A 22,784-nucleotide genomic window follows, 5' to 3' on the forward strand; every position below is an offset into this window, starting at 1 on the left:
GCAATTGATGCACATTCAAAATCAATATACTCTAGTTGCAAGTATAACAACTGCAACTATCCAGCAATGAACTGAACATAAAAGAGAGAAAAAAAAATATGTTCACTTGAAATAATCAGTTTATGAAGTACTGTATCCTGGGCTGTAAAACAACGCAACATAAATCTCTGGACATCACCCAGTGCACTGCTCTATACAACCTGTTTTCAGCTCATCCCATCTCTCCCAGTCAAGGTAAAATCAATTTCAGACTAAATACCTTCAATTGAGGCAGTGGGTTGCATTGTATTACCACTAAAATGCCACTAGGTTTAAAACCTGGTGGCATTTTGGTGGGAATTTGTTGCTACAAAATGCTAGGTGGGAGGGACTACACAGGAGAATTTGAACAATTTTTTCCCCACTAGTAAATTATGAGAAGGGACAAATTGTTTGTCCCAAGTGAAGCTAAAATCTATAGAAAAGTGCAATTTGATGACAGCTGTTCAAGAAGCCTTCATGCAATATACCCTCTCCTATCTCTCTGTTTGTATCTGGCCCTGTTCAGAACTGATCATCTCTGCTTCATATTCATCTGGAAGGTTCAGCATCAACAAAAGTGTCAGGTTTCAAAACATGATGTCTCAACTATGTATGACGTAGGTATGATCAGCTGTATAGGTATGCTCAGACACTGCATCACATACCCTCCTTCTTTACTAGCATCACATTTCTCCCGATCTATCAATGTCCTAAGATCCCAAGACCTGTATAAAGATTTGAGCTGGCCATTACCCCCCCCCCCCCCCCCCACATGAATACCACTGACAAGAATTTGCAGTGGACCTTTAGACAATGGAACAATCTTGAATGGAACGGTGAGAATCTTTTGTAGTGTCATCACACTGACAGCAAAGGATAAGGTCAGAGCTGAGGTAACCCTTGCTAGGTTTACTGTAATCAAATACATTTGGGTCATATACAATGTAACACACCATTGTATTTCTGTGAAGAACTGTGCAATGGGTGCACCTTGTTGCTAGTGCATCTATTAGGAAATAGGCCTACTGCTTGATTACCAATGCCAATATCTGTAGTTTGAATAATTTACTTACAATTTTACAATTTGTATGTAGGGCCTACCATGTACCCCAGCAGTCATAGAATGGCAGAAAAGTGCCCCACCCCTTTTTTTAATGTTATTATCTAATTTTAAAAACAAAGTAAACATTTCTAGTTTCTGGTTGATGAAGTCCATGAACATTTCCACACTGTGAATATTTCCCTTTTACAGTCATGTCTGACTTGGTAGATGACAGACACATGTACTGGTAAAAGTGATTACCAGGTATCAATAAATGACTTGGACACAATTTGGACACAATTTGACATCTTTTCTGCATCATTCAAAACGAGACTGGGACTCTATAGCACTATAAATCAATCTTCGCAGATTATTTTTATAATAACACCATTCCTGCTAATGGAAAACCAATCTATGTAATAATATGTGACTGTGCATCACAAAATGAACAAAAAGTCGCACACACTGATTTTGTGTGAGGACTGAAAATAGGTGAAATGGGTCAACCAAGCCGACCTTGACTCTTACATATTTTCTGAAAGAGCAAGTCTTCTTCTACATTATGCTAAAATTTGGGATCATAAAACGGGCAGGAAAGTGTGTTTTTTAGTAGTTTATCTTGAACATTTTTTGGCAGAAATGTGTGATTAAGTGTGTCTTTAGAGTCCCCTTTTCATTTCTTAAAAACCTTGTAAACACTCTTCATTTTCAACTCCTATAACTTTTGAAAGGATAATGCTACTACTTTGAAAGTTGGCATTAAGGACAGAATGTGTTAATAAGGCGTGCTTAATTTCAGTTTAATCTGATAATCCCTTCACTGTTGTTACTCCGGTGGTTTACATCCTGTTTTTTCCCATTCATTGCACAACCAGCACGGCTTGGTAAAGATTAAGTGCTTGAATAGACACAGAAATTTTCCTCTCATAAAAAAAAAAAAAAAAAAAAAAAAAAAACTCTAAGATTAATGAGCAATGGCACCATTTATTTCAGCAGAGAAAAAAACTTGATGACTTTATTTTTTCCAGTGGTACTGGTCTAAAAAAAAAAAAAATGGCAAAAAAAGGGATATTAGTTGAAACCTCAAACACACCTGACTACCATCACTATTTTTGTTCTTTTAAGTAATTCAAAAAAGAAAGAAAAAAAGGGGGCTTTATTGATACACCAGAAAATGGGGTGCTTAATAACAAGTTAAAACAATTCTACAGGACTTTTTCTGTGTGCACTTACTCGCAAGTGTGTAGTCCATGTCAAATCCGAAGAACTTAATTTTCTCCATGCTGAGACTGCGGTTGACAAAGACCCTCTTGTGGGCCTCTCGTCTGTATTTCTTGACATTTCCGGGTGTGGTCACATAGTCCAGTCTGTCTCCACTCTCATGATTGCTTGGAGACTCGGTGTTCATGGCACCACTGTAAAAGTTATCATAGAATAATCGCAGATGATTAGAAAAATGGACAATACATAATACGCTGTACTAAACCGGGGGTGGATCCAGGAATTCCGTAAAGAGGGGGCGCCTCTACAAAATTAACCCATTGAGGACGGTTTGATTTTGCTATAACACGCATTTCCCATACACACTTGCCCTTAGGGACTTGTCCTCTATGGGTTGAAGGGGGCGCATGCTACCCTCCCCCATTTTGTCTTTTTATTTCTTTTGTTTTAACACAAAAATAAAGGGGGGGGGGTGCGCCCAGTGCGCTTACCCCTGGATCCGCCACTGTAAACCCATTAAAGACTACTCCCAAGTAAACTCGGGCAGGTGTCTATAGCAAAATCAGCTCGTCCGCAACAGGTTAAAACAGTCATATTCACTTGGCAACTGTTTCCTGCAATGTATCTCAGCTCCCCAAGTAAAAAAAAAAATCAAGTAAAAAAGCCCCAAAAACAAATAAAATCCTAACTTCCTTTTGAAATGACTTTCACTGACAATTAAGATTTAACAGGTTATTTTTTACAAGTTTCAAGGTCTCACTTTGATAACTTTGACACACACACACACAATGTGTGTGTACATGTAAACACAGCTGGTCGGTTAAAGTACATTGTAATGGCAATATAATTGTACAGGGATACTTGATTAGAGTACCAGTATTCAATACAGCAAATTCCAAGGTTAGACCCAAAAACTTGTTGCTCTCATTTTGGTAAGTTACCCCACTAAAAGCTCATGTTAATCCTCATTAGACTCAACTATGATAAGCACTGCTTAATCCACAAAAATGGCAAGCATCCAATTGTATAAAAACACACAAGTTCAAAGTGCAAGATTCTCTAGCCTGCAGGGCACCCTGCCATTGTTCAAGATTGCTCTATGTACACACAGGATGTATGGACATGTAATCACATCCCAGCATCTCTGACAACCTTTGAATAGTAAAGGCTGTTTTCAGATTGCTGTCTAAGATTATAAGACAATTCAGCTCTCAGAGGGCTAAAGATGGCATACAGTTAGTATTAGTAACATCTTAGATAACTGAGAATAGAAGGCATCTTTATTGCTGCAAGTTACACGTGTATGCAAAATATTTTACACAATCATGGTTCTGTATGTGTAGCATCCTAGTGCATGTACAATGTACATTGATATAAATACATATCATTTTTCTGACACTTCTTCTTTTTTCTGCCAAAAACCAAGCACAACCCTCTCCACACCAGAGTCTCAAAAGACTATTGCTTTTGTATGATATGGGTCAATCAATAATGGTGATACATGCAATGGAAAATTATATTTCCATAGTTAGATCATGGTACATAGACACAACTGTAATACAATTATAAACTTTATAGGCCTGAGCAATGATGTGATTTCTCATTCATCTGACACCTGCATACTGTGCGTTACTTCCAAGAACAAATTTAATCAATACTGTAAAAGTGGATATTTTCGCGCGACTAATTTTTCGCGCTAGGCCGGGTCAGAAGAGTTTTGCGTGTTTTTAATTCCGCGGAATCAAGACATCACGCACAGGAACGTATGGCAAGCAAAAATATTCGCGTGTTTTTATTTTCGCGCTAGTTTCTGGTTGCGCGAATTGCGCGAAAATTTCAACACCGCGAAAATTTCCACTTTTACAGTACTTGTCATAATGTCTGTAGACCGAATTATCAAGCGCTTTAATTGATGGATGTACTGTAACACTGTGTCAAACAAGCCAGCTAGTAATTTAAAAAAAAAAAACACAACAACACCCAAACAACCATAGCACCCCTTCAAAACAAAAAATTGTACATCCAACATTGCTTGATGATAAATGACAGCTAAATGTGTAATACACACATCCATGACCTTAAAGAGAAATTAGACATTTATGATTACAACAAAGACATGTAACATAAAAAGATAAAGATCCTGACCTTTGAAAGTTTGAAGGCTATCAGGAAAATATCAGGAAGGTTATGGCTATATACAAATTGGTTAGTAATCTTACAGTGTGCTCAATGAAAACTTGTTACTAAGATATCAAATGTTAGCTTAGACTGTGTTAATGATAACTACACAATGAAATATGCTAATAGCGAGTCTAATTTTTCACGAATCAGGACTTCCCAACAATTTCATAAGTGGTTGAATTCATTAAATGCAATCACAGAGTACAGTAAGTGAGTCATGAATGGAGAAATATAACGTGCACATCATATTTATGTTGGGATAAGAGTTAATGTCTTCATGTATTGCTAAATTTGTGAATAGCATTTCCAACTCGCGAAATTCACAAAAATTCACAAAAATGAAAACCCTTTGAAATACGTTGATATGGCATATATACATTGTAGTATATCACTTTCACAAAAGACTTAAAGGACAAGTCTACCTTCATATATACATGTGGTTTGAGTGAATGCAACAATATTAGTAGAACATATTAGTGAAAGTTTGGGGAAAATCAGACAATCCGTTCAAAAGTTATGAATTTTTAAAGTATCTTTGCAGTCACTGCTGGATGAAAAGACTACTGTACAGTGTATGATGTCACATGCGTACAACTATATAAGGAAAATAAAAAGAGAATTTCACAAAACTTTACTTCTTGAATAAAGTGCACCTTTCTTCGACTTGTTACTGATGTATGTTAAGGGTAATATTATTCCCCTTGCCTTCTGAAAAAGAGAAGTTGAGTATTCTTTTGTTATGCAAGAAAAGTGAAAATATGTCGAATTTTCGTCATTCTTTCTTTATATCGTTGTACACATGTGACATCACAAGCTATAGTAGTCTTCTCATCCAGCCGTGACTGAGCAGAAACTTCAAAAATTCATAACTTTTGAACGGATTGTCTGATTTGACTCAAACTCTCACTGATGTGTTCTACTAATATTGCTGCATTCTCTCAACCCACATGTCTATGAAGGTGAACTTGTCCTTTAAGATGAACTTCCTTCTAAACTCTATTTCAATATGGCAGATAATGTTATGATATCATATGCACGTGTCCTGAATTGTATCTTACACTTTGTAAACCATGGATGTTATTCACATTCCATTTAAAGAAAGGTCAAAATGCACACAAGTGTTTAATTTTTTTTTTTTAATACTCGTAACCTGTAGAGTAACTGTCCCCACAGCATGCCAATTCAGATGACTGTTAGACATTCACACAGAAGTGGTAAGGTAGTACATTATAGGTATTGCCATTTTCATATCACTATACAGTAGATACTGTACAATGTGCACACCTAATTTTCATCATACTTTTGTACAATATCAAATCACCCCTGTGAAAATGTTATTATCAATACTAGTTCTGAGAAATAAAGTTGAACTACTGAAGTGTTGTTAGAATTAAAATACAATCTGCATAAAAACATAAAACTGTTTTCACAACAGAAATCGAACAAGTATGGCACATTTTTCAAAATAATTAGGAGTGTTACCTAAATGTGTTGGCACGCTGACGTTCGGTTCCATTGCATCCATTAATTTCCACATGGCCATTGAGTAATATACGAACTCCAGACATACTCCTTTAAACCAACTCTTGTCCTGCAGTTGCAAATTCTGAATGATAGCTATCTCTTTGGCAAATCACGCAAGCGCTCAAAAGTCAATAAAACTTTGTGAAGTGCCACTAATCAATCAGTCTTGCAACATAGAAAACACAGCTCAAACATAAACTGCTCACAGAAGATATCACAGTATTCCAGTGCCAGCGAGACTAAAATTTGTCCTGAAGTGCAGTGCCTACTTAAGCAATATTTCCCATGCAGTGCTACCCTTCCGATGAAACTTTCGTAACAGGTCCCCTGGCGCAGTGAAACTCGTTCTGCTCATGTGGCCAATAGGCGCTCAGACAGGATAAATTCATTTGCATACAAGTCCAATGTAAAAGGGTGTTAATTCTTGAACTGGTGGCTTAAGAGTTTTGGGGAAATAGAGGCCTAATTTGATTTCCTCAACTGCGGTTCACTTGTACTCTCCCTGCTAGTCTCAGGGCAAGTGATTAGTACAAACTGCTCTTCCTGATAAGCACTGCATTTTGAGATTACAAATGGACATGAGGTTGACACATTGTTCATGGTTATCATGCATCCATGAAAGACAAAATGACAGATAGGATACATGTCCGTTAAACTATCAAAGTGCTATTTTTGCTCCTAAACTTTTATCTTGACGGTCGAGCATGTTGTGATATTTCACTTCACTAGTATCTTTTCATCTGCTTGCTGAAAATACATGTATACACATACAGTACTCTCTTCACTGTGTCACTGATGTATTACTGTACACTTCCTCTGAAGTCAGCAGCCTTTTGACACGACAGCAGATGTGACCCCATTTAAACACAGTGGCCCAAATCCCAAAGGTACATATAGCTTAAAGGACAAGTTCACCTTCATAAACATAAGGATTGAGAGAATGTAGCAATATTAGTAGAACACATCATAGAAAGTTTGAGGAAAATCGGACAATCCGTTCAAAAGTTATGAATTTTTAAAAGTTTTTGTGCAGTAACCGCTGGATGAGAAGACTACTGCAGTGTGTGAATAACTTAGATGTCACATGCGTACAACAATATAAGGAAAATATAAAGAGAATTTCACAAAATTTCATCTTTTGAAAAAAGTACACATTCCCCCGACTCGTTACCGACATATGTTATAGGTAATATTATTCCCCCTGCCTTTAGAAAGAGGCAAGTCAAGTGCTCTTTTATTATGCGAAAAAAAGTGAAAATATGTTTGGATGACCCCCTTTGTGCTTGTTTTTAGTCTCCAGTGACTTTATACTGTAGTTGCAAATTTAACAAGTCCATTCACAGTGTGTAAACTTATAATTTCTTCCCTAATCAACAATCTGCGAAATTGTAGCCTAAAATAACAGAAACATGCTGTCATTTTGAAGGTAGGAAATCACACATTTTTTTTTTTTCTGCGATGCCCGAAATCTAAAAGTTTTTCAGCGGCAGGATGACATGGGGATGTGACGCGTTGACATGCCCCTGCGGTCCCCTGCGGACCGTTCTCGTTCACCCAATCAAAAGTCCCCATTGCAGAATATGTCTCTAGGTCCTTTCTAGGCACAAATACCATCCATGGATCAAGCAATACTTACACAAAGGTTCTTGGACCTGGTGCCTCTTAGCTGACAATCTAACTTGTCATTTCACTGGCTTATTTGAACACTCAGTCTTACTATAGCCTTGTCAAAAAGATATTCCTTGTGAGGTCATGCACCAAGTCTCTGGTGCAGACTGGACTGAATACCCTACTGGAACTGTCATCACCTACACTGACCAGTGTCCAGTACATGCAATGGCTATAAATTTACCACACACCAGTTAAACAACAAACACTTTGTAAAAACACTTTCCGAAGATGTTACATACAAATTATGTGATTTACACAAACACTTACCAGTGACTGGTGGGTGACTAGAGTAAGTTACACAGCTTCAATAAGGTACCAAGGGACATGGAAATTCATCTACAGTAACCATGTTTTTTGACGGACAGTAAAATGCACTCAGAATGACACTGTTCATCAAATAAAGACAACAATTTACATACAAACAGTGATATAATATCTCACCTCTGGCAGATTGTCAAGTTTTGGGGTTTATTCACTCTTCTTCGCTTCATGGCGATAACGTTATGTGTGCTACACGTAGCAGATGGTGGTGTCTCTTGTCTGAAGTCAACTAATACAAGTAAACGCAGAGCACAAGATGCCACCACAAAATTCTATTCAAGCATTATATCCGCCCTCAAACAGGGAACAAAATATCCTTTATGCTAATGTTATGGATTCAAGTGTCTTCCCAGGGGCACGTATTGACGTGCCTCGACCGCTACGTATATAATCCTTCCCAGACCTCGAAAAATTCAAAAGACTTCAAATATGAAGCAGGAAGCCTGGAAGATAAAATTCTGGAAGCCTTGTGACAGCCGTTATGCATAAAGCAATTTATAAACAAAATACAAACTGAAAGCTTTCATCGATTACCATTTTTAAAAGCGACTCGGCTGCATTTGATAAACCTTGCTCTAGTTCTTCGAAGCAATGGAATAAATGTCTTTTCCCCCCATCTTTTATCTACCACTTTTATCTCCAGCGATTTGAATGAGAGCATTTGAAAAGCAATATTTTGCATCCTTACAAAAACTGCATTGAAACTGCAGTCTTGCAAATATCCTGTAATTCATCACACAGAAGGTATTTGATCTCTACAATCTGTATATTTCATTTGCCTTTGTGTCCATCAAATACTGATGAATCACAAATTTCAATGGATGTGAGTTAAAAAGCCTGCAATACATACAAAGTGTATAGGTTCACTCTCTTACTGATATCCAGGAATGCATAATAAATCTTCTACTGACCTTAATGACTTTAATTTTTTTCAAGCTATTCTGTGACATACATTGCTGCTAAAGGGTCCCTGGGATTAAAAAAGGGGTCTTTGAATACATAGTATTCCTGACAATCAATAATGGTGTTCCTGGCATTGTCTTCTCTTGAAGTCTGGATCCCATTGTAATATCTGATTGTGATTGTTCAACATGCCATGAACTGGCCACCCTTCGTTCCAATTCACAAACATCATCCAACGACTGAAGCCAATTCAAATGCTAACCTCATATTGACCTCAATTGTCTTTCTAAGAAGTTCTGCCTGTCTATATGTGAATTAGCAAACTGATTGTAATGTGTACAGTCTACTCCCTTTTCAACCCATGTACATGCTCATCACATGAAGTGATTCAGGTGTTGCAACAAAGACGGAACATATATGAAAATATTTTCCCAACCAAATAATTCAACAACATCCTTCCTTTATCTTGCCAGAAATCTTACTAGTTAGACGAACACTGTACTAGGGCTTCCTATAGCTCAGTTGGTAGAGCACTGGGCTAGCAATCCGGAGGTCTCAGGTTCGGTAGGTTTGAGAGCTGGGGGCATGGTGTCCATTTGCATATTCTATCACACTGGTAAAAATATCTGCCAAGTACATTGTACTTTACAGAATATTGAACTACATGTATGCAGTTGGAAAAAAAAAAAGACTTAAAGCTCTATCACTTCTGGTTCTAGAGAGGAAGAATTGTAAGTATGGTGCCCTATTGAACAAATTGACATCTTAATCCCCTGGCACGCTACCTGCCAAGTATGGTTTAAATTCATCAAGGAGTTTTCAATAAGAATATGAACATGTACAATTTAAGTCCCCATTTGAACCCATCCCACCCCAATGTTTTTTTTTTTTTTTTTTTTTTTGGGGGGGGGGGGCACCCCTGATTCTGCTATGAACAAACGTGAAACAACAGTCATCAATATACTAATTTATTGTATCAACTTAGCTCAGTAACTTCTGGTTCTAGAGAAAATCTTTAAAGATTCCTTACTGGGGGTGGGTTGGTCCCCCTGGGGACCCCCAGGTGGGGCATGGTGCCCATTTGATGGAATTGAGATTCTATCCCCCTAGGGATGCTACCTGCCAAGTTTGGTGAAAATTCATCATGAGATTTTCAAGAAAAAGATTAAAATTTACAATTTGGCCCCAATCTAGGCCCTTGGGGCCCCCAGGTGCAGCATGGTGCCCATATGATGGGATTGAGATTCCATCCACCTAGGGATGCTACCTGCCAAGTTTGGTGAAAATTCATCAAGGCATTTTCAAGAAAAAGAGGAAAATGTACAATTTGGGCCCCATTAGGACCACTCCCCACCCCCCTCCCATGGGCCCCAAGTGGGGCACCCCTGATTCTGCCATGAACAAACTTGAAACTACAGTCATCAATGTACCAACTCATAGTATTAAGTAATCACTTCTGGTTCTAGAGAAGAAGATTTTTCAGATTCCTTAATTTTAGGGGATTTGGGCCCCTCTGAGGGCCCCCCAGGTGGGGCATGGTGCCCATTTGAACAAATTGAGATCCTATCCCCCAAGGGATGGTACCTGCCAAGTTTGGTGAAAATCGGTCATGGGGTTCTCAAGAAGAAGGTGAAAATGTAAAAAGTTTACGGACACCGGACGCCGGACGAAGAGCGATCGCAATAGCTCACTTGAGCCTTTGGCCCAGGTGAGCTAAAGAAGGGGGGCATCTTAATAATGCCTGATTATACATCTAAGCATTAAAGATGATGCAGTGGGAGTTTTCCATGTCATGTTCAAGGTTTTGATGGTGGATCAAGTTGATAAAGTGCTTTGACCCTGTGGCAGCAAGTCTACATTACAGAAGCAAAACAATTATGTTATGTACGGCCATTATCACAATCCTAAAATGTGAAGACAACCATGCAAATTAGTCACAAAAACATTTCCAAGTGTTATTGTTAGTACAGAAGTGCATGCAATCCATACCATCCCCCATCCATCACAGGTAGAGTAGTTGCAACTTGAGACAAATGATGCAATATTTGGTACCCTGGGATACCAAATGAAAATTCGCCATTTTGTTGAATCATTTATTTCTCTGTCGGCATTGTACCCTGGGTTACCAAAAATGTGTAAGAAATAATTTTGCACTATTTTGTACAAAAATGTTTTCTCGTTTGTGATTATGCAACATTATATGCATGCTGATAATAATTTTTTTTTCTCTTATTTACATGCTCTGATGTAATCTTCACTGTTTAAAAGTTGACATGGAAGGAATATTGGCATTTGGATCGTTAACGGCACCGATTTATGCCGGCGCTGATGACGAGAAAATAATTGCCATGACAACATTGCACAACTGTATGATAACGGGCACGAGATGGCGCTACACAACGCCGAACCCCAGTTACAACGGTACCCAGGTGTACGGCGTGCTGAATCAAATATGAAATGAAGGGGTCAGTCTCAACTGGGTTAAAAAGCTGTGTACTAGCTATCACTCACCAATAATCCATCAAATCCATGGTGCGAATCTGGTCTGTTCCAGGCATGACATCCACCAAGTTCACTATTGTTTTAATGCTTTATCGTACTGCCAGGGATTCTCACAATGCCTTCACAATCTCACTCCTCTTTCCTCTGACTTGTTATAAAGCCACTTGTTTGACTCCCTGTTCGGTGAAATAAACAAAAATGAAAATGCTTGCATCATATTTTTTTTTAAATAATTTTTTACTATGTGGAAAGCGAGATAGAGCACAAGAATCAAAATGTAGCAGTGACATTTTAATGATCTACTCTTGTAAATGATTAATCCCATAAAACTACAATGTATCACATTTCCCCCTTCATACATTGTATAATTACTGTACCATCACTGTGTGTACCTTCAATTACAACCCACGCTGTATGATGGGTGACATGATCTATAATATTCATTGTGTGTTTAATGGATAGCCCCGTTAATGGCTGCTATAGCTGACTAAACAAAAATGAAAATGCTTGCAACATATATGTTTTTTAATACTACTAGTATGTGGAGAGATGTACAGTATACAGCAAGAGAATGGCAAAAGCACATCGGAATGCAGCAGGGATATTAGATCTAAATGATTAATCCCATTAAAACTATCACCTTTTCCCTTACACATAATTACCACCACTGTGTAATACCTTTAGTACAGCCCACAATGTACATATTTTGTATGATGGGTGTGATCGATAATATTCATTCTGTGTGTTTAATAGATAGCCCCTTAATGGCTGTGTATAGCTGACTGATGTTGAGGATGGAATTACAATTTCTGTCAACACTGCCTTGATGATTGGTTAAATGAAAAAACAAAACAAAAACAAATCAAAATATTTTGCATTCATTCAGTGGGACATGATGTACAATGGCTGTATAACATCATGCTATCAACTGCAATACACTGTGTATATGCATTATTCCACATTATACACTTCTCACTTTGGCAGTCTCTGTTTCACTGGTTTCTGTGCTATTGCTGAAATATACTGTATTTCTCCATTTTGTGGATTACTCTGAGAAATCGGTTACTAGTAGCAACCACCAGTAATTTCTCATTTGAATTTCACTGTCTAGAGACAAAATGCTGGAAGGTTTTGATCATCATATCAGCCTCGTCTTGTCTACCTTGTGAATGCATAAAATGAGCATGCTGATTTATCACTGTGCACATTTCTTGCACAAGTTGGTATGCAAGAGCTGTATTCCTCACAAAAGATGTGATTTACCATTTGGCCAGGTAAAAATAAAATGCAAATTATACAAAAGGAGGATGATCAGAAAATGAATGTGGGAGAGAACACAGAGAAAAATTAACCAGATATATTTATCACTATTTTTACAGAGACTCCAACCCCAAGCACCTTCTGATCTGGAGATTCTCCCGCCTGAAACCCCTAGCAAATGGGAGACTCCAACTTGATGTGCTCAAGGCGCACATCACGAGTGCAAAGCGTGAAATTCCTTGCAGCCCAGGGTCCAGGGCCCTCTTGAGGGCCCCGGAAGCTCTAGGATTCGAGACGCTCTCTCATGCTATCTAAGGCTTATTTTTCAACAAACATGTACGATGACACTAAGTAAGAAATCATTTCAAGCGGGAGACACAGAGCCAGGGCGGGAGGAATTAAATCTCAAGCGGAAGAACGGGAGATTTTCAAAAATAAGCTTTCGGCGGGAGATCTCCCGTCGAAAGCGGGAGAGTTGGGGTCTCTGTTTTTACAATACAATAATCAGGACAGAAATTTGTAAGGCTTAATCAGACGTGAGATGTCAATTTCATGTGCTCAAATGCAGACTGGACAATGGTAAAAAGAATATGACAACTTTTAACCATTAAAGCTATGAAGAACTGTATGTGTTAAGGTTTTTCGAGGGAACTTTTTTTTTGTGAACTTGATTCTCAAACTGACTCCTCCTCTTGTTCAAAGTGACAAAACGCTAGGCAATCAGGTATTCCTCAAATGGAAAATGGGATACATTTAATCTACAGTTAAACCTACAATTGTACATGTTCTTTTTAACCCCCCCCCCCCCAAAAAAAAAAAAAAATAGTACTGTAAAAGTGGAAATTTTCATGGTGTTTTTGCACATTTCATGCAACCACAAACTAGCCTGAAAATAAAAGAATGCGAATATTTTTGCTTGCCATATATTTTGAGTATTTGATGTCTCGATTCCACAGAATTAAAAACACACAAAAACTCATCTTAACCGGCCAAGCGCGAAAAATTTGTCACGTGAAAATATCAACTTTTACAGTACATACATGTACATGCCATTTATCAGAGTTGTTGACATATACATGAGCTGCTCCGTAAAAAAAAAAGAAAAAAGAAAAAAAAAGTCCATCAAAAGCAGAGAGCAAATACTTCAATAATGTACTGGTACCCTAACGCACACACACACACAAAGACATGCACATTGACATTGGGCATAGCCCAACACTTACTCTGTCAAGAAAGTTAACTGAAAAAATTTATCAATTTTCATTTGTTTTCTTGATTTTCAACATTCATACATGTAATTATGTTTTTATCAGAGGTAAGATTTGAATAAAAAAAAAAAAATGTCCCTGAATTGCAAATCACAAAATGTACACTAGAAATTTATACACTGAAGGCATCAAAAAGGAATGAAGTATGAGTGCTAATTGTCAGAGTCACTGTCGGAGAACATATATAGTATCTATAAAAACAAAAACACAATTGGTACAATGTACCATTGGCCTTTGCATTGGGGAGAGGTGTAGCCTGTTTTAAAGGCCATCACTGTTCCACTGACAGTCATGAACAAACAGAGTCAAAGCTGAGCATGTCAGCAGGTGGGTCTGTTGAGATCTGTATAAATCCTGATATGAATAGAAAAAAAAAAAGTGTCTGTTGAAAGATGATACTTCCCTTAAATTTTGCTAGTATCATGGGTGACATGCCAAACTCAGGATCAATGTGTTTTAAGGAACCAACAAAATTATCAATACAATAAGTAATTTCTTATGACGATGGCAACATTATTTACAGTAATTGTTTAATAGTATAGCATGTTATGATTGAGTACAATTTTGTCTCTTAAAAGAATTCTGTCTCATCCTACTTTTGTGTCATTCATTAAAATGTTTTCTCTCTTTTTTTTTTGGGGGGGGGGGGGGGTAGGGCCGCAGTAGGGGTTGTGATGTAATTGCACACATACACTATATGAGAGGAGTGTCAAATATTCCATGGCTTGAACTTGCAGAAGGTCACAGGAGTGTCAGTAGCAAGCTATGATAGCAATGTGAAGTGGTGTGATTATCAGGCACCAAGCCTATTGTGTGAGCCCTGGACCACAATCAACCACAGTAATCTCTAGTCTGTAGTCACAATAGTACACAGCACTTGTGTTCAATGTTTGCTTGTCCATTCACTTTCACATGGATCCAGTACTCCTGTCACATGTCAGTAGACTTCCACATCACCCTGGCATACCATTGATAATCATTATAGGTGGTAACACATGTGGAGTATTTCATTTCTAAGATCACCTAAAGGCTTAAACCCGTTGGAGACTAGTCCAGAGTATACTTGGACTGTGTTTATAGCAAAATCAGCTCATCCTCAGTGGGTTAAAGATAATAAAAAGTTTTGGTACCTCAAAAGCTCCCCTGAATTTCCTTGTCTTGGTTTGTGTTTCGGGTTAAAGTACGTTGTCTGTGAGAATTACTCGCCCCAAAGTGCTCTCATGTCTTAGTAATCATGCAATCATGGTTTTGTACCAGAGCTGACGCTGTACAGCGTCAATAAATACTGTACGAAACCACTGACTGCGACCAGCAGCGTGCAGCCCATTGTACGCATAGCTAACTGCGACCAGCAGCCCCATACGCAGAGCGTAATGGGGCTTCGCATTGTAGCATTCAGGATCATGACAGAATTAGTATCGCGGGTAAATGTCAACTTAAAATCCGAAAATTTCTTCGATTTGAAGACTTACCAATTAAGTTGAAGTATTGAAAACAGGCTTCGAACAACGTTTGGTTCTGCCAATAGTCCCTTTCTGTTCGAATTGATGACTGAATGTGACTCGGTCGAGAGGACCTTGGGAGAGCTACATACACTGGATACTATGGCCAGCACGTGCGCACACAAACATCTTATCCGTTCATATCTCATGATTTGAAATTTTGTGCGCATGTGATGTGTTCGCAGGCACTGGCTGTAGTATTCATTGTACTGTATGTAGCTCTCCTAAGGTCCTGTCGACCGAGTCACATTCAGTCATCAATTCGAACAGAAAGGGACTATAGGCAGAACCAAACGTTGCCCGAAGCCTGTTTTCAATACTTCAACTTAATTGGTAAGTCTTCAAATTGAAGAATTTATGGGATTTTAAGTTGACATTTACCCTGCGATACTAAATCTGTCATGATCCTGAATGCTACAATGCGAAGCCCGATTACGCTATGCGTATGGGACTGCTGGTCGCTATGCGTATGGGGCTGCTGGTCGCAGTTAATTGCATGATTACTAAGACATGAGAGCACTTTGGGGTGAGTAAGTCTCACAGTGTTAGTTATATGAAAGGTACTTTAACCTGAAACACAAACTAAGACAAGGAAATTCAAGGACACTTTTGAGGTGCCAAAACTTTTTATTATCTTTAATAGCAGACAGAAACATTGCACCACTATCCTTTCGTCAATGTGCATAATGTAGGCTAGTAAAGGCATTTTATTGTGATTGAAAACATTGTGTTATGACAATGGTGTCAAATTCAGAAGTGAAGATGTTACAGTGTTCATTTTTGTTCATTTTTTTTTTCCATCTGTGAAGATGGCTGGATAGCCCATATTCAGCTATGTTAAGCTGGTCTTCCATGGGGTCCAGTTGGATGTGAGGTGGGACCACTTCACCGGGTTAAACACCCTGCTCTTTGCGATGAATGAATGAAGCGGGTTCTTTTACGTGCATGAGTTGTTACTCTCTCATACACGGGACCTCCATTTTATGTCCTATCCGAGGGACAGAGTGTTTTTGCCTCTTGCTAGAGGGGACGGTATGCTTACACACAACATTGCTCAGTCCAGACTCGGGTTCGAACCCGGGCCGTGTGATCGTGAGGCAGACGCGCTACCGACTGAGCCAACTGCTTACTCACAATCACATAATTAGTTGTTAATTCTAGTATTTTACCTTTCACTCAGTGACTGCAAAGATTGGTTTGACATGTTAAAGTGAATTTGGAAAGCACATACTGTAGCCTTTGGAGAATTCCAGTGCAGTTGAAAGTTGTGTGAAAAGATTGAGTAAAATTTTCTTTCCACAACAAGCAGGCTATTTTTGAAGAAGTGCATGCATAATACATTTCGCACAGATGGCCAGTGGTTGAACCTAGCAAGTCCATTTGTAATTTTAAGTGACTTAACTGAATTTTAGTGCGAAAGTAGTCAGTAGCACTGGTACGCGGTTTAGGCTTTCTGCAGGCTACTTGAATGAATGAATTATGTATTCATCAGCATCACTAATACCACAGTGGTAAGTTTACCACTCTGCTAAATAAGAGCACATTCATTGTACAGAGTAAATATTTTGAGTGATATCAGAATTAAACGCGCATAATTACTCTCATCCGTGCAATTGATAGTACCGGTAGGTATTTTACACTAAAATTGATAAAAGCATTAAAAAAACTTCATCTCACAAAATGATCTCCTTTGAGTTTTTTTTCCTTTTTTTTCTGCAATATGCAAAAATGATTGCATTGACATGTTAATCATAGACACATTTCTGTTATTGCCAGCATTGCTAAAAGTCCTATGAACAATTTTATGAGCACAAAGATTGGAGTGTGTTTGCCCACAGAAGTCTTAAAAACTCCAAGTAGTGTGCACAACATCATGTTTGAATTTTCTGGGAATTTGACCTGACTACTATTGTTACATTCAGCAAGTACGAACTTGATGGAATAAATAATGCCACGCAGGTAACGGAATCCATGCCAAATAGGCTAGAAAATGGAGACATGCTCATTAACCTTAATGAAAATTGTACAATAGTGTGTGACATTGTAAAGTCTATTTGAATGACTTGTATAGTACCATAGAGTTTGTCGGGTCAGATAATGGGGCAAACAAAGAGATTTCCACTCTAAACACAAATAATCTAACAGTATGTGCCAAAAATTAGCATCATAGGTTATAGGCATGTACTATCAGTAACAAAGGGCCTATGATCATCAAAGGTCTGTTTTACAGAGACTACCTAGACCCCAGCTCTATTTAAGTGAGCCAATCACAGAGCAGAAGGCATACTGAGTCAATAGCTTGATAGGCTTGATTACCCACATTGTTCATTTTGATCAGCTGTTGTAGCTTATAGTGCCTGAACACATGTATTTACTTGTACAGAATAGATGACGCCTGACGGGGACCTCGTCCTGCATTATGTACAGGCACAATCGACAAATTGCATAACATTAGAAAAAAATGAATGGTTGTTCCGAAGATTACATCACCTTACCTCCCTCCTGCAATGCAGGCTGGCTCACAGCATATCAGACTGCACTGTGATCAAAATTACTTGAAGTGAATGACTGTTCAGAATAGTCAATTTACAACATCTTCACCTAGATCCATAGAACAGTTATTCAGGATACAACCTTGCTGATCACTAAATGACAGGTTTGACAACAACAACAACACCCCCCCCCCCCAAAAAAAAAAAAATAGTTACAGTAAGTTATATTGACTGATATTGAGACTGGTATTACAGTGAGCTAAGAAGCCTGCTTTACCTATCATTTTTGTCAGCGCTTTAATCACATTACTTTGTATCTGATATTCTTATCTCTCAAACAGCGGAGACAAGAAAGCTCTCACTAGCTCCTGTCCAGTGGATACTTCATGGACATACGGTAACATTTCTGTTGAGGTATCTAGTACATGTACATGTATGTAAGTGACGTACAGCCGTACTGTCACCCTCTCATCAACTTTATTGCTTTTTCTTTCTGTAAAAGGGTCATACCACTGTACACTATGAGCATTGTGTTCTTCTACATCTTCCATCTGGGAACAGAAACATTTGGTACTGACAGCCTTCTGGATCTTCCTAGAAATTCTCTATCATAGAGTTATCAAGCTCATAATCATTGGGATGTATACAGGCACATGTCACACCATAGGCACCACTGAACAAGTCACCACTATTTAGTGCGACAGTTTTATCAAGGAGGTACCGGTATCACACACTTTTATCAGATGAATTGTGTGCATTTGGACAACGAGGGCACTAGGTGGAATCAGTCTGTTGGCCACAAAAGATTATCATGAAATTCAGATGAAAACAAACACAGGACTGACAAGTGCACAGATGGCCTGCCTAATGTAAATTTACATATGTAGTTCAACATTTAGCAGTGGCTGGTATTCTGTTCTTCAAAGCATATTGTGGACACTTGCACACCTCGTGCGTCTTTTACATCTATACACGTTGTACATGTATATGTACACACTACACACACACACACACGTCATGTAATTATGCTGAGATCATGTACGAGATAATTTAATGAATACCAGTAGTACTGGTATTCATTAAATTATCTCAAGATCAGGGTTGAAGTAGACCAAAATAAACAGTCAGAGGCTCATTCACATCCAAAAATAATGTAACTTGCTGGTAACTGCTTGGCCTTAGCATAAGAGTGGGCTGCTATTAAATAGACTTAAGATGTAAAGCCAAGTGTCTACAGCTAGAGTTATACTATTGATGTCCTACTGATAGTCACATAGGGTCAATAAGAAAACGAAGACCTTTGAATACCGATAGGTCTACACCATACATATGCAGGGCCCGAAATAAGATTTCTGAAGGTCAATGCCATTTTTGATGGCAATTTCAGCTTGGGGCAAAGAGGCCTTGGATACCCCAAAATTATCCCAGTATATTTCTAATTCTACTAGGGAATTCTAGAAATTGTATAGAAATCTAGTCTTAGGCTGTATTTATTTAACTTGAGAGAGAGAATGACGTTTCAAAATGAGTTTGGAATGGTGTTGGAGAACATGGTTTGAAACGCGATTCTCAGGGTGCAGCGTTTAAAATCGCTATTAAAGTGTTGTCATTGTGCAGCTGCTTTGCGCCGTTCGACCCAGGAAGTAAAGGTCAACTGTGCTGTGTACCACCAAACATGTCTCATCATCATTCACACACAAATAATGGGTAGAAAACACAATCGGAAACAGCTGGAGTTGACCTTGAGATATGTTAGACATCTAATTACCTAACGTTAGGCCCCTAAACCTAAACACGTTTCAAAACAGCATTGTGTTTATTTGACCGAAAGATCGGTCTGTATCTGGTCGTCGGGGAAATGTTCTGTGGAGACTGTGTCTGGCTTCATGGATCCCCTGGAGGAGAGCGATAACGTCATAAAAGTAACAGACTCCTCAGGACAGACTGACACTGACAGACGGATCTTTCTGTCTAATGGGGAATGGCTTTATGCCTTTTTATCTACTTTCAGAAAGGCGATCATGGTCTCAACAAACTAGATTAGAGAAGTACATCCATCTCGGAGAATGTAGATGTCTACAGCTATATGACCTACAGTCTAACGATAAAATTCTAAACACTATTTACCGGTACACACCTTTATTAGACTGTTTTGCCAGCAGTAGCACAAACGATGACTGCCGATATCACGTCACTGACTACGCTACCTTGTCCTTGACTCGAGCAGTGCCTGGAATGAGATGAGAGCTGGCGTTTCTCCTACGCCTACGGTCAGTCTTCTCTTCTGAGTAAAATCACACTGTTTGATACGCTTCCTGAGTGGGATCTTTTTTTAAGTGATCTGTTCACGTTCTTTCACTGAAAGGGAAGTACAATGTAGGTCCCACAGCAACAATCCGATTGTTTAGGGCCCGTGTGGTTCTCTGCTTCACGCACCGCACTTTCTACGACCAAGCGCCGCTCAATTCTGCAGGCCGCCGCCCGCTCTGCAGCATGCATCGATATCGGACCACCGTCTTCTAAAAATCCTCCCGCCAGCTGCTGTACTTACGGTTGGTAGTTCTTACCGGTGAATCGACTTCGGCATTTAACAATAGAATAGGACGAGTCCAGGCAAGATGCAGCAGGCTCCGTAGTAAAACGTCAAATCTGAGTGACAAATCAAATGTTTACTCTCGAATGACCTGAAAACGAGTCCAATGAAGATAGACACACGCTGGTAGTCTTTTTCAACTCTTCGACTTCGTAAGCATCAACGTTAGGTCGCCTCTTGAGCTCTACTCAGCCATCTTGTTTGTTTAGGCCACGACTCGACTACACAGCTTCACTCATCTCATTCAGCGTGCGTGCACTGGATCAGCTGATGACCGTTGCGTTTGGATCGATATCCCTGAGCGATTCTCATCAGTGCGTAAATTCTCAACAGCTGAGATGAGATTTGAATCCAATATATTAACTTTGGCTTTATCAGACATTGAAACAAAGGAAGTCCTTGGAATGCGATCCATCGGGTATTCGCAAAAGACAACAGCACATTCACTGTACTGAGATTGTTTGCAGTTCTTCTAAAATTTTCTGAATTACACAGTCAATGAAACACGTGATGTCAAGCTCAAGGACATGAAATGCGAAAAAAAAAAAGTGGCTTTCAGCATAAAATAGGGCCTAACATAATATACTATCTAAGTTTCTGTGTATTGGGAGTAAATTTTGACCAATTCAAAAGTAAGCATGCAGGATAGTTTATGAGGTTAAAAAAAAAAAAAACATAATTTGATGCCAAGCTTATCAAGATGGTATTATTGGTTAAGATGGTGATTCAGATTCTAACTTTTTTGCGAGATAATAGAAATCACTTAGATGTTTGAAAGCATGCAATTCTAAGAGGAGTTCAAAGTTTATTTGATGAAAACTGGTTTTGAAATGGCTGAGCCTTCAAAAAAAAAAAGCAAAACAAAGTGGTAATGAAAGGCGGGTCCCTATATAGCCTTTTATTAGAACCCCTTTGAGTTTTCAAGATATCTCAGCCATTTCAATAATTTTCATCAAATAAACTTTAAATCCTCTTAGAATTGTATGCTGTATAAATGGTTTTTAATTACTTATCTGAATCACAATACCAACCAAACGATACCATCCCTTTAAATGAACTAGCCATATACAATATCATTATGGAAGAAATATGTATTTATAGTCCTATAGGCTCTACTATTAGGTCGACCAGGGAGGTCCCTGGGTCGACCCAAAACTTGTCCACATCTACGGTGCTCTGCGCACTATGTAGCTAGGGCGAAAACGAAATCTTGTTCATTTGAATTGATTTTAATGAAACATAAAAAACTATGTTCATATCATTTTTCCGAATTTTATAAATCAAAGCAGTCAGAATATTACACATTTTTCTGACTCTTTTATTTTGGAGCCGAGAGAGAGAGAGAGAGGGAGAGATGGAGGAAGAGGGAGAGAGAACCAATTTGTAAGTCTTTGTGTAAATTCTGATGTGTTATTTCATTCCTTAATTGTGTTCAGTGTCTGCGTCTGGGTCCGCGGATATGTTATATATAAATAAATGAATATATATATATATATAATATTATATACACTTCTGTTTTTTTTTCGGTGGGGGGGGGGGGGGGGGTTGTAGGCCGATGGGGCCGGGGCGGGTCATTGGTCTATTCCCACCAGTGCTTCCCTAGGCCATAATACGGAAAGAATCCCTGGGAGCCAAAGGGGTTTTGTTGTCATTCTGAATCCCCGTGTATTTTTTCCCCCAAGTTTCCCGGTTCTTTTTTTTTTTTCTATAAGACAGTGTGGGAGGGGGGGGGGGGGGGGAGTACAGCCCCCAGTCCCCCCCCCCCCCCAGTTGAGTCTCATTACCACAAATTACTCAAGATGAATATGAACAAATTTTTGCTTTCTGGTATGTTTTCTTTTGTGTTTCTTCTTCTATGATTGATTTCCCCTGTCTTACATGCCCCCCTTTTTTTTTGGGGGGGGGGGGGGAGGGGCGGGATGATGCATTTTACGCTCACCTTCAATGGGGGGGGGGGGGGGGTGGGGAGGGAGCACTTACCCTACCTCAGGCGGCGGTTATTCCACATCAACAAGTGCGCACACATGAATGTGACTACAAATTGTATTATGTTGTGAAAGTCTTGGTTTTTGTTTGTTATACGGGCTATAGCTGGCGAGAAGAGAGCAAACTCACTCGCCACCCCAAGTGGCTGTGACCCCCGTCGAAGTAAAATTGTGATTGCAAACCAAAGTTGTGATTAAAACTGTATATCCAAAGCTTATCTCATAATCTCGAACAATTTAGATAGATAGATTGATTGATTTTTATTGATTGATTAAGTGTGATTGATTGTTTGATTGT

At 38.9% G+C, this 22,784-nt stretch overlaps 1 protein-coding gene across 1 annotated transcript in view; it reads right to left on the reverse strand.

Annotated features, from left to right (window-relative positions):
• LOC140241508 (cytosolic purine 5'-nucleotidase-like) overlaps window positions 1–11,466 on the reverse strand; it is a 34,491-nt gene extending 23,025 nt beyond the window's left edge. The window contains exons 1-2 of the mRNA XM_072321235.1: window positions 11,396–11,466; window positions 2,297–2,478 (exon numbers count right to left, since the gene is read on the reverse strand). Of these exons, the coding sequence (XP_072177336.1) occupies window positions 2,297–2,478; window positions 11,396–11,442 (229 nt within the window). The 5' untranslated portion in view covers window positions 11,443–11,466. The remainder of the gene's footprint in view (window positions 1–2,296; window positions 2,479–11,395) is intronic.
• Between the last annotated feature and the right edge of the window lie 11,318 nt (window positions 11,467–22,784).

The sequence above is a fragment of the Diadema setosum genome, chromosome 18 (assembly GCF_964275005.1).
Source record: "Diadema setosum chromosome 18, eeDiaSeto1, whole genome shotgun sequence".
In the NCBI taxonomy this organism is placed as follows: Eukaryota; Metazoa; Echinodermata; class Echinoidea; order Diadematoida; family Diadematidae; genus Diadema; species Diadema setosum.